Here is a 13511-nt window from a genome sequence, read left to right on the forward strand (position 1 = left end):
CGGGAACTTGGCCGTGTTCAGCCAAGACCCAGAGTCTGCACTCCTGCACAGCAGCACAGGAATCCCCTCAGTCCCTGCTGTGCATTGTCCCTGCTGAGGGTCAAACACTATCGGAGCGCATTCCCTGAGTGCTGAATTTGTACGTGACCCAGGCACTGCACTTACCTCTCCAGCATTGCTTTCCAAAGAAAACCAGGGGAAGGCAAACTGGGTGTAGCTCGTGGTATTTGACAGTGTCGACAACTTGCCAAGTCATGGATCTTCGAGGTGAGATCCATTTGGAATTAATGGATGGAGAAGTAGTGCAAGATGGAAAAGGGGAGCATAAAAATAAATCGAGTAAAACATCTCAGATGGTTTCTTTCTGTTTTCTTTGAATTTCTTAAAAGCTCTTTCAGTTTTCCCATCATCTGCTCCTCAGTCCTCTTTGCTCTTTCCAAGAATCTTTCCTGGAGAATGAGGTGCAGCTTTTGTCACAAGATGTGCCACCAACTGCAGCTCCTCTTGGCTTTCCACACCATGTGTGTAGCACGACTCTTGCAGCAAAGCAGGACAAATATTTGAAGAACTTGACAACTTCTTCTTTCTTTTCCTTGTGGGCTGGGCAGTTGTGCCATTGGTGAGGTTTTCAATGTTACTGTTCTACCCTCAGAAAACATGATGGGCTACCAGGAATTGTTAGGGAATGCAAACCTGACTGAATGCAGAGAAAGAACCTTCAGAGCCTGCAGCCAGAAATGGAGAGCTGTGGGATAATCATTCCAACATGCCCATGGACATAAGGAAAGTGAGCTAGAAGATGAAAATGGGCTGACAGAGGGAGTTTGTCTCAGTGTTCAGTTCAGATGCTTCTCCATCTCATGCATTGATATGAATCAAGAGTACAGTCAGTTCATGAAAAGTACCAGAACATGCTGGACCTGTCAGGAGATGACTGGAAGAATTTGAAAAGGAAAAATGCATGGAATAACTTGGCAAACTTTGTCTCTAAGAAGGGTCATTTTTTCCTAATAATTTCTGATCAATTCCCTCTGCTTTTGTGCTTCCTAACAAGTCCATTTTCATCCCAGATTGCCCATGAAATGGGAACCCAGAGCTTGTGGAAGTGCCTGAAAGATGCCCTGTTCCTCTGCAGGGACCCTGAGGCTGAAGCAGGAGCCTGAGCCCTCTCTGGGGAAGCCTCCTCCAAGCTGGAATTTGTGCCGTGCTGGGAGAGGAGGAGGAGGGGGAGAGCGCTGGTGCTGTGTGGCAGGAGCAGGAGGTTTGGGCCGCAGGACATTCCGTCTGCGCCGCTGCCCCGCAATGGGCGGCCGTGCCCGGGGCTCTGGGCCTGGCCCCGCGTGCGCTGAGCTCCCGACACTGCGGGAGCTCCCCGGGCTGGGCTCAGCTTCCCGCTGGGACTGGGCAGCAGGCTGGGCTCCAGCTGGGATCAGCAGCAGCTGGAAATACCTCTGCGCATCTCCACTTGCTGCTGCTGCTGCTCAGAAGGAGAAACAATGAAGTGAGTCGAGAAGTTCTGGTTTCTCTTTCTCCTGGTGGATTTTTTCATTTGATTTGACACTTGAGAGGCAATTTCTGTGATTTTATTTCAGCAGCAGCAGCAACAGGGCCGTGTTTGAGCACTGCAAATGTGGTCTGTGTGGCTTTAATTCTCCTTGACTTAGTGCTCAGGGACTTTAGGGGATTTCAAGATCTGCTAATCATGATGCCTGTGACCAAAAGCCTGAGTTCACCTATTGCCGGCCGGGGGTCTATGTACAAAATCACAAACAGGACCGGACTGCTGAGGAATGTGTCTTGAGGTGTTTATTTTCCAGCATCAGTCTCATTACATGGTTATGACAGTGGGAAGATGCCGGCAGTTTGTCTCCTCGGCAGCAGACAAAGAACTCAATGTTACAACTTACTTTAAAAGTTTTTTGACCAATCACGCAAAGCAAAGCATATTGACAGTAGTTCTATCCAACCATTATAAGCACACGTACCTTTGGTTAAAACAATCCCTGATTATTTCGAATACAATACCTGCTTGTGAGCCACAATGCTCAGAGCTCATTTATTAAGCTCAGTACTTCCTAATATCAGGCTAGATATACTTTTCTGCAGCTTAGGGAGTTTTTCTAGCCAAGCCTTAGTACACAAACTATTGTTCTATTTGTCCTTACTTTCCCACTTCTTATTTAACTTTTCTGCTGCCCTATCTCATGGTTACAGCTCAGCTCTAATCACAGTTCTGCTGTCTCTGAGGCCTGCCTTTTGCAGCTTTCCCAAAACCCTCTGATTTTAAGGATTCCCACATTCACTGTCACGAAAGCACTCTGGGTAGCACTGATCAAAAAAGGCAATTGCAGTTTTACAGATAAATTTCAAGTGGCAAGAGCAGCCATGATCTCCAATTGCCAAGGCAAAGGCAGCAGCAGCCTCCTGCTGTCACCTCAGGGTGAGTAAAGCAGTGCTGAAAACAGCGCTGGAACCCGATCCTTTCTTTCTCTGCGGGCTGGGTCAGGGCAGCACAGGCGGGCCCTGCGCAGTCAGGGCTGGGTGTGGGTGATTGCTGCTCTACTCCAGAACTGAGCTGGAAAAAGCCCTCGGGAGCCGAGGCAGGAGCAGGCGGGAAGGGGCCGGCGCTGCTGCTGCTCCTGGCCGGGAGCCCCGGCTGGGCCGGGCCGGCGCCCCCTGCGCTGCGGCTGCTGCTGCTGCCAGAGCCGGGCGGGACTCGGGGACAGGGAACGGACACGGGGGGACAGCAAAGGCCTGGCGGCTGCAGGGATGGTGGCGCTCGGGCCAGCGCCAGCACAGAGCTTCAGCCCGCAATGAACCCCGAGGGAAACGCTGGGGAAGGGCTCCATTTCAGCCTTTCTTCACTCGTGGCTGTGAGGGGACTGAAATAAAAGGAGAACAAGCAGGGCCCGGCCCCTTCTCCTTTGGGAGGAGCCCGAGCCTGGGGCTGTGAGGGGCCGTGAGGGGCTGTGAGGGGCTGAGAGGGGCTGAGAGGGGCTCAGATGGGTCATGAGGGGCCATGAGATATGAGGGGTCCTGAGGGGCCATGAGGAGTTTTGAGGGGCCATGAGAGTCTCTGAGAGGCCATGAAGGGCTGTCGGGGACCTTGAGGGGGAGAAGGGTCTCTGAGAGGCTGTGGGAGGCCAGGCACCTCATGGAACCAAGGGTCAGTTATGACACTGTGTCCTGGTTCAGGGCAAATTTGGGAGAGAACCCCAAAGGGCCCTCCTAGGAAATCGGATTCTACCACCCCTCCCCCAACCGGTCCAGGAGAAAATACTTCCTTGGAGAAAAGTGGAAAAAAACTGTTTATTAAACAAGAAAACATAATATTAAACAATAAAACCCCTTGCTGCTCCAAAGGAGATGACAAACCCAGAAAGTCCCCTCCCCAGATTCCAGTTCAGCTCACTCAGTCTCTTATCAGTCCCTCCGGCGCTGGAAATGCCGTGGCCCAGGCCCGGCCCGGCCCACCGAGGCGAGCTGCTGGTGCTCTTATGGTTGTTCAGTCCAGAGCAGGTGTGAACAGGTCCAGAGAAAGGGGAAAAAAAAGGAAAAAAAAAAAGCACAGTCCAGGGAATTTCTTTGCCTCAGCTAGCTAAACTAACTAAAAAGCAAGAAAAATATAGAGAGCCCTGTCCCGCCGTCTGTTCATCCGCAGAACCACGCAGTCCAGAAGCAGGAATGTGTAGGAGTGAGTTCAGTGTCTGAAAACAAACTGCGCACCTCCTCTCCCCCCCTCAATCTTTGAAGCAAGTCTTAAAGGTGCAAAACTTACTATTCAGCATAAATGGAATGAGACAATTGGGGATAAAAGCATCATATAGTCAACCTAGGACATTCCACCCCTTATCCCCATATCGTCAGCTTACTACTAAAACTAATATATATATTCTAACTCTATAAACTCATACATCAGACTTTCAATATACAGCTATACACAGACAATGGTAGTAACATTTAGCAGACAGTGATATTTACGTGTAGGTCTCACCCCACAATGAGATCTCCCTGAGGTACAGATCGTGTTCTTCCATCTCTTTGCATTATCCACCATGTGGAACCTGGTCCCTGAGCAAAGACAACCCCACGAATGGGTTTGTCTGTACTCGAGGCAGAATTGATCCAAACTGTCTTCCCTAATTAACCTCTGACATGTACCACTGGGACTTTGTCTCCATCTACTCTATGCAAAGGCTCAGATTGGGCAGGGCCCACTCGGTTAGTAGAGCCTTGGGTGTTAACTAGCCAGGTGGCTTTTGCCAGATGCTGCTCCCAGTTTTTGAAAGATCCCCCACCTAACGCTTTCAAAGTTGTTTTCAACAGTCCATTGTACCTCTCCACTTTCCCTGCAGCTGGTGCATGGTAGGGAATATGGTACACCCACTCAATGCCATGTTCCCTAGCCCAGGTGTTGATAAGGCTGTTCTTGAAATGCGTCCCATTGTCTGACTCAATCCTCTCAGGGGTACAATGTCTCCACAGGACTTGCTTTTCAAGGGCCAGGATGGTGTTCTGGGCAGTGGCATGAGGCACAGGATAGGTTTCCAGCCATCCCGTGGTGGCTTCTACCATGGTCAGCACGTAGTGCTTGCCTTGGCGTGTTTGGGGCAGTGTGATGTAGTCAATCTGCCAGGTCTCCCCATACTTGTACTTGGACCACCGCCCACCATACCACAGGGGCTTCACTCGCTTGGCCTGCTTGATGGCAGCACACATCTCACAGTCATGGATAACCTGAGAAACACTGTCCATGGTTAGATCCACCCCTCGCTCTCGTGCCCACTTATAGGTGGCATCTCTACCCTGATGACCTGAGGCGTCGTGGGCCCACCGAGCTAGGAATAACTCCCCCTTGTGTTCCAAATCTAGGTCTATCTTTGACACCTCTATCTTTGCAGCCCGGTCTACCTGCTCATTGTTTTGGTGCTCCTCATTAGCTCTGCTCTTGGGGACATGGGCATCTACATGGCGGACCTTCACAGGTAGCTTCCCTACCCTAGTAGCGATGTCTTTCCACTCATCAGCAGCCCAAATCGGTTTTCCTCTACGTTGCCAGTTAGCTTCTTTCCACCTCTCCAGCCATCCCCACAGAGCATTGGCTACCATCCACGAATCAGTGTAAAGGTAGAGCCTTGGCCACTTCTCTCTCTCAGCAATGTCCAGGGCCAGCTGAATGGCCTTGAGCTCTGCAAGTTGGCTTGATCCACCTTCTCCTTCGGTAGCTTGAGCGACCTGTCGTGTGGGGCTCCATACGGCTGCTTTCCACTTTCGTTTCATTCCCACAAGAACTGTCAGTGAAAAGAGCGTAGCGCGTTTCTTCCACTGGCAGTTCATTGTATGGTGGAGCTTCTTCAGCACGTGTCACTTCTTCTTCCTCTTCATCAGCAAGACCAAAGTTTTCACCTTCTGGCCAGTTTGTAATTATTTCCAGAATCCCAGGGCGATTCAGTTTTCCAATATGGACGCGCTGTGTGATCAGAGCAATCCATTTGCTCCATGTGGCACTGGTGGCATGGTGCGTAGAGGTAGAGGGAACCTTTGCTTTGAACATCCACCCCAGTACTGGTAGTCGGGGTGCCAGGAGGAGTTGTGCTTCAGTGCCTATTACCTCTGAGGCAGCTTGGACTCCTTCATAGGCTGCTAAAATTTCCTTCTCTGTTGGGGTACAGTTGGCTTTGGACCCTCTGTAGCTTCGACTCCAAAATCCAAGTGGTCGGCCTCAAGTCTCCCCAGGCACCTCCTGCAAAGGCTCCAGGACAAGCCATGGTTCCTGGCTGCAGAGTAGAGCACATTCCTCACTTCTGGTCCTGTCCTGACTGGGCCAAGGGCAACTGCATGAGCGATCTCCTGCATGATCTGGGTGAAGGCTTGTTGCTGCTCAGGGCCTCAGTGGAAATTGTTCTTCTTACGGGTGATCAGGTAGAGAGGGCTCACAATCTGACTGTACTCAGGAATGTGCATTCTCCAAAAGCCTATGGCACCTAGGAAAGCTTGTGTTTCCTTCTTGCTGGATGGTGGAGACATTGCTGTGATTTTGTTGATGACATCAGGGGGAATCTGACACCGTCCATCTTGCCACTTCACTCCCAGAAACTGGATCTCTCGGGCAGGTCCTTTGACTTTGCTCTTTTTGATGGCAAAGCCGGCTTTCAGGAGAATCTGGATAATTTCCCTTCCTTTCTCAAACACTTCTGCTGCCGTCCTCCCCCATACAATGATGTCATCGATGTACTGCAGATGTTCTGGAGCCTCACCCTTTTCCAGTGCAGCCTGGATCAGTCCATGGCAGATGGTGGGGCTGTGCTTCCACCCCTGGGGCAATCGGTTCCAGGTATACTGCACTCCCCTCCAGGTGAAAGCAAACTGAGGCCTGCAGTCTGCTGTCAGAGGAATGGAGAAAAATGCATTGGCAATGTCAATGGTGGCAAAGCACTTTGCTGCCTTGGACTCCAGCTCATACTGGAGTTCCAGCAGGTCCGGCACAGCAGCGCTCAGTGGTGGAGTCACTTCATTCAATGCACGGTAGTCCACAGTCAATCTCCATTCTCCCTCAGATTTACGCACAGGCCACATGGGGCTGTTGAAGGGTGAGTGGGTCTTGCTGACCACCCCTTGGCTCTCCAGCTCACGGATCACTTTGTGGATGGGGATCACGGCGTCTCGATTCGTCCGATACTGCCGGCGGTGCACTATCGAGGTGGTAATTGGCACCTGTTGCTCTTCCACCTTCAGAAGTCCTACTGCAGATGGGTCTTCTGACAGTCCAGGCAAGGTGTTCAATTGCTTGACGCCCTCTGCCTCTACAGCAGCTATTCCAGGACACCTGCACAGATCTGCCAACTATCAGCACTCCCTGGCTGAAGGCAGAGTGGAACAAGGCCCAAAAACTGGAGGTGATAAAGAGAAGGAGCCAAAACCACAGCCAAGAAACACACATGCTCTGAAAAGGCAGACCCAAGGAGGGGCCAGGTAGAAGAGTTCCTGGAATATGTAAAGTAGTTTATGGATATGCATGAGGGTCTATGAATATGCAACAGGCTGATGTAAGGGAAAAGGTATTTCAGGGGGATACCCGAAGGTAACAGGGTGCTCCTGGCTGAGTGCCAAGATGAACCTGGCCATAATAACCTTTCCTCCACGGTCCTGGTCTCCCATTGTCCTTTATTAAACTTTATACATGTTCACAGGAGAGTGAACGTGTTTTTCACATTTAGAAATGGTTTAAGTTTTTTCACTTTTCGCGGGAGGGAGTTTTGAAGAGCTACAAGTGGCTAATCTGCCTGCAACAAGGACCATTCCACGGGCTCTTGCCAACTTTCCCGACACGTCTGCTGCAGCTCATGGAGGGTGAAGCCCTGGAGGCTCCTTAGGGGTGGTTATGGACGATTGCATGCCGCGCCTCGATGCCCTGGATCAGGGGTGCCCCCTCCTGGGAACCCCCACGTTTTCCAAATAGGCATCATCTCCTTCAGGGTGCTTCCTTAAGAATCTGTGCTGTACATTGATGACAGAGGCTACAATCTAAACCATTCCCGTCAGTCAGTAATATAATTCAGGTGCTAAGATGTTGGAATGTTGGAGGACAGAAGACAGATTATGGACTTTGGACCTGGTTAACATAAGAGATTTGATAGCAGGATGCCTTGGCAAAAACAAACAGAACTTTGAAAATTAGACCTAGATTGCAAGAAGATTAAATCAGACGGGTTTGCTGGAAAAAGAAAATCCTTATAAACTCTGCAAGCAAGGGATGTTGTTTTATGCATAAGTTTGTGTAGGTGATTGTAACCTAATCATTGTAGTGCACATTACTAGTCTCCCTAAAATAGTATATAAGTGTTTGTATCCCACAATAAAATTGGATTCTGATCCCCACGTCAGTCTCCCCATCTCTCTCCATCGCTGACACTTCCCTGATAAAGAACTGTTATTCCTGCTCCCATATTTTTACCTGAGAGCCCCCCTTAATTTCAAATTTATAACAATTCTGAAGGAAGGGGTTTACATTTTTCCATTTCAAGAAAGGCTCCTGCCTTCCTTAGCAAACACCTGTCTTTCCAAACCAAGACACAGGAGCCACCTGTGTTATACATGTGAATACTTCACACGAAAAAAAACAAGAGCCTCAAAAAGGCAAAACAGCTTGGTAATTTGTAGAAAGTAACTCTGATCAAAAATAAAATGTGTGAATAGATTGGTCTAAAGATGACATTCACAATTTTCCTGGTGACATTGTGCACTGTACTGTAACAGTGGATAGTCACTGGACATAGACAGTAGGATAACTGGATATGCTTTTCAAACTTATTCTAAGTATTCATTGAATTATTCATTGAATTCTCATCCTCTGTACACTTCAACTCTGCTGTATACTTCGGAGACATTTTTTCACAAGCTTCTTAGAAGTTACTCTGGCTCCATAATTCCTGAGACCAAATGGAGTCCAAATGCCAAGTGGGATTACTCTTTTCAAAGCCTGGAGTCACAGAGAATGGAGCAGTACTTAAATCATCCTGTGCATCCCATACACATAACAGTCCAGTCACTGACCATCTGCAATAATTTTTTTACTTTTGCTACAAATTACCTTCAAGAATAAGCTACAAATAATATCTTGATCTGGTTTAAATTCAGGGATGGCAATGCAATTGCCCTAAAAAATTCTAAGGGTGCCTAGTGCTGTTGCAGTAATACAAGAGAACTGTAAGTGTGTATTACTAGTTGTTATTCATATTAGGTAAAAATGGCTCAGCTCAGCTTTGCAAAGCAAGAAACAAAACATGGAGAGTTGAAATGATGGAGTTGGGACAGTGTAGCTAGTCTGCTTTTTATGAGAGATGCTCTTAAGCAGTGGCAGTAGTAATGTACTCATCTCCTGTAACTTTGCTCCTTGTGATCTACTTTCCACCTCAGCAACTTTTTCTGCTCTTTTTTTTTTCCTTATTTCTTCAGCTGAGTACCAAAAGGAAAAGACAGAACTGCAATGTTACTACCAAAATAATAGATGTTTTTTTCAAACTAAAAAATACTCACAGCTTTTAGAAAACACATCAGAAATGTTGGAAAGTATAAACAATACAAGGTATTGAACAGTATTTTTACATTATACTACATCAGCCAAACAAATGGATAGTAGGGCTTGAGGAACAAGGATATAATTGAAGTTTTGTTAAAAGGGCTTATTTTGGTCTCTATGTGGTAACTGTCATCATCCTGATGTAAATACTTCACAATCTATTTACATTATCCTAAGTTGTAATATTTTGCATCATTGATCAGCTATGATTTTTTAGATTTCTCTTGTAGCCATCATTGAAATATCTGAGCACAACCTCCAAATAAGACAAATGGCAAAGTAGCAAAGGGCTGCAATAACTGAGCAGCCAACGAGATAAGCTACACTGGCATCTCTTAGCTTTGCCAAATCCTCTGTGAGTGCTTTCGTTTCTTTTCCACTTTGGTTTAAAATGCAACAAATTTTCATTATTTCTGATGCCTCACCTCTGAAAGAAAAACATAGGTATCCTTCTTAGCAGTGTCTTCTTGGCCAACAAATCTTTAAAAGCTCTTGTTACTAGAAGTCTTGTGTCCTTGTGAGCTGTGCAGTGGAGATGGGAGCCAAACTCACCCTTCCTGTCTACGTAAAAGATAAGGAAAAGAAATGGCATCATGTAAAAAACTCAGAGGTCTGCTCTCTAGCTCCTTCCTAACTCCTTCAAATCTCCCAAAGTGTGATTTATCTACAAACAGATGACAAGGACTCGTAATGCTGGCTCTTTGACTCCAAAGCAGCTGCTTTAGAATCTTTCACATAACCCTGTGTAGTTATGTGCCAGAAATGTATCATTTGAAGAAACTTTCCCCACGGACTTGAATGAAGGTTTATTTGAAAGGTGTTTGAGGAGAAAGCCTCCCAGCAGAGATCTGGGCTTTGGCCTAGCTGTGTCCCTGCTGATTGTGAAGTGTGCCATCAGCTGCAGGGCTTTCTGGGCTAAAAATAGCATCAAGTCACTTGGACTTGCTCTTTTTGGCCTATAAAAGCTGGAGCCACTTTCGGGGCAAATTTGGAGACCTCATCTATGGGTGGATGGAGCACCTAAGATTTTCCCAATTGCTGGGAATGGTTCTCCAGGACCCCGGTGTAAAACGGGGTTCCCCAGCAAGATGAGAAACAATTGTCTAGGTTTGAAAAGAGAGGTGTCTGCTAAGGAAGGCAGAAGCCTTCTCTGAAATAGAAATGTAAATCTCCTCGCTTCAAATGATTATAATTTAGAAATTAAAATGCTCTCAGGGAAAGATATGGGAATAGGACTGAGGCCACAGAGCAGGGCAGCGTTTGCTGATGGTCTGAGCCCTTCCTAAAGATCCTGTCGGGCTGTCTTAGACCCCTGGGGCCAGGGATTGCTGCCAACCTGGGCAACTTTGGGTGGGCTGGGTGCAGCCCCAGGGCAGGTGGCAGCGTGTGCAAGGGCCCTGGGTAGCACGCTGCAGCACGGTCACCGTGGCACGGAATGGAAGCCGGTGTCCAAGGGCCCTTTGTGACACGTGGGAAATAGAAGCTTGCCCGGGTGCTCGGAGCACGCAACAGCTCAGAACGGGACAGAGCGGTGCCGTGAGGAGCCCCCGCACAGCGCACTCGTTCCCGTCTGAACCGGAGCTTTTCCGCAGCCTTGTTCCTGAGGCTGAGCTCGAGGCCTGAGAACGGGACTCGGTGACCCGTGGCCTTCCGAGGCTTCTGTTCTGCAGCTGCCCTCAAGGGCAGAGCGTGGGACTTGGTGCCCCGGAGCTTTTCTAGGACATCTCTCCTGCAAGTAGCTCCAGTCAGTGACATGGAGCAGAGACCCCCGAGAGTGCCCAAGCTGGCCTGGCTGGAGGAGGAGGAGGAGGAAGAAGGCCCTGGAGCTGCCCCAGCAGAGGATACTGAAGAGGTGGTGCCGTTCCAGCCACCGCAGGAGGGTGAGTGGCAGAGCTGGGCCGCAGGGCTGGAGCCTGCAGCCAACTTGGTCCCATCCCATGCCATCCCATGCCATCCCATGCCCTGGGGACATGCCCATGGACAGGACAGAAGAGGGGCCGGGCAGACACCGTGCAGTGGCCGTGCTCCATCCCCCTGGGGCATCCCGGAGCTCTCCCTTCCTGGGAAGTGCAGGGCTGGGCTGTGTTCTCCGGCCTCTCCCACAGCCCCTCAGCTTTGACTGCACTCGTTTTTTGCCAGATGCAGCCCTGGAGCGCACGGGAGAGCAGGAATTCAGCCGTGGCCGCTTCCGCAGAACAGCTCAGGTACCTGCAGCCATCCCCAGCTGGGCTGGGCCTGCTGTCCCTGCTCAGCCGAGCACCATATGTGGAGCAGTCCATGAAACATCCCCGGCTTCTTGCCCTTTTCCTACAGGTCATTCACGAGTTCATCCACAGCATCCAGCAGGGAGAGACCAGCACCACGGGCACTGGGCTCAGAGCTCACTCAGAGCTCCTGGGACATGAGACCAGTGCCGCCCTGCTGGATTTGCTCGTGGAGAGGGGTGTTTCCAGGCCAGAACAAGTAAGCAGCCTGTGGCCAGGCTTCAATTCCCTCATGAGTCACATGGCTTCCCAAGCTGTGCCTGCTGGTCCCTGGGAGCCTTTGAGGCCATCGCAGTGTGCTGGGAAGGGAAGCACTTCTCCGGGGATGCTGGGGACATCGCTCCCTCTGGCAGCTTTCCAAGCCTCCCTGTGTCTTCTCCAGGTTCCCACCATTGTGATGTACATTCACCGATGGCTCCTGGCCAATGCTTCTGCTGAGCACAGGCTGGACAAGACCCTGCTGAGTGTCACCAAAGAACACCCGGGTGACGCAGTCGTGACGCTCCTGCGTGTGTCCCCGTGCTGTGACAGGTATGGGGCCCACCTGCCCAGAGGGCTCAGGGCTCCCCAGCTCATCACCCTGTACAGCCTGTCCCAGGTGTCTGACCAACAGAGAATTCCAGGGCCCTCTGGCTGCTGCCTTTCCCAGGGCTGGAATGTCACCCCTGAGCCTGCTGCCATGCTCCCTTGCCGCCCCTCAGGGCTCCGTCCCCATAGGGCTGGGCTGCCCTGGTGCCGCTGCCGAGGGCAAGTGGGCAGAGGTCAGTCCGGGCCCCTAGGGATGCCCCGGCCACGGCGCTGTGTCTGAGACCCGCCCTGAGACAGAGCTCTAACCCCACAGAGCTGCCATGGCCATGTGGAAGACCATCATGGGCTCGTCCAGGACTGCGGAGCCAGTGCTGCTGATCCTCCTGGATGTACTGGGGAGCTGGCCAGAGCGCAGCACGTGCACCTCTGATGGGGACAAAACGGGTGTCTTTGCCCTGGCTGTGAGTTTCTGCAACTGGCCTTTGCTGGCCCCACGGCCACCTCTCCAGCAGCTCTCCATCTTCCTTGCCCCACTGCATCTCCCTGCCTCAGGCGCTGGCCTCAAACCTGCCCCAGGGGCAGCTTCAGGCCCGCCAGGCCCCGTGCTCCCCCTGTGTCTCTCCGGGCTTCTCCCTGCCAAGCTCGGGCCCTGCCACACGGACACCTCGGCACTGAGTGCTGTCTCTGGGGGGCTTTGTCCTTCGCAGGCAACCCTGGTGATGTGGAAGATGCTCCAGGAGCCCCGCATCTCACGTGTAGTGATGGCATATTTTCCCCGCCTGTTTGTGCATCTGCTCTTCCAAGTGTTCTGCAGCACAGAAGAGATGCCAGAGGAGGTCGATACCTTCTGGAAGCAATGCCAGGAAGAGCACGGTCTTGCCACCAGCCCCAACAGGTGCTCCATCCCAGTCCTCCTGTCCCTGCCACATGGCCTGGGAAGGAGCCAGTGTGGGAAGGAGCCAGTGCTGCCAGTGTGACCTGGGCTTTGCTCTGCACACAGGTTTGCACTGCAGACCCTGAAGTCCCTGCTCTGCCGAAAGCAGCACAAGGATGTGGTGGTGTCATTGGAACGCAAGTGTTGCTGGGACACGCTGCTCTGTGCTAACACCTGCCACTATGCCATGGGTCTGCTGGCCAGGTGAGACTCCTGTTCTGCCCACTGCTCCTGGCAATTGTGCTCTGTGCCCAGGGTGTCCCACACAGATCCCATGGCCCTGGGACACAGGGCCTTGTCACTGAGGGATGGCCAAGCAGACTGGAAAAGGCTAAAAGGGGAGAGAGCACTGGAGGAGACACCTCCTAAAAGGCCCAGGTGCCCTTTCAGGATGATGCTGAAAGACCACCAGGCTCTGTGAGCCCATCCTTGGAGAAATTTGCTCAGGTTCCTGGTCCCTTTTTCACCCTCTTAGGGAGATGCGCCGTGCTTGTCCTCGCTTGTGTTCCAGAATTGCACTCCACCTCCTTGGGCTCCTCAGCTCGCAGGAGCCACACTGGGATCTGCCCGCCCTGGCATTCCTTGTGGAGGTGAGCCGGGTGTCCAGCGCTGCCTTGCTGAGCTGTCTCCCAGCTCCCTGCCCTCTTGTTGCCGCAGCTGCCTGGGATGGTGCCCGCACCCTGTGCTGCTGCCTGGGCCCAGCCCT

The 13511-nt window shown here is 51.1% G+C and overlaps 1 protein-coding gene across 1 annotated transcript in view; it reads left to right on the forward strand.

Annotated features, from left to right (window-relative positions):
- LOC132334558 (uncharacterized) overlaps nt 1-13511 on the forward strand; it is a 44032-nt gene that overhangs the window by 397 nt on the left and 30124 nt on the right. Inside the window, exons 2-3 of the mRNA XM_059860663.1 lie at nt 11726-11874; nt 13317-13395. Of these exons, the coding sequence (XP_059716646.1) occupies nt 11726-11874; nt 13317-13395 (228 nt within the window). The remainder of the gene's footprint in view (nt 1-11725; nt 11875-13316; nt 13396-13511) is intronic.

This window comes from Haemorhous mexicanus, chromosome 16 (genome assembly GCF_027477595.1).
Source record: "Haemorhous mexicanus isolate bHaeMex1 chromosome 16, bHaeMex1.pri, whole genome shotgun sequence".
Taxonomy (NCBI): Eukaryota; Metazoa; Chordata; class Aves; order Passeriformes; family Fringillidae; genus Haemorhous; species Haemorhous mexicanus.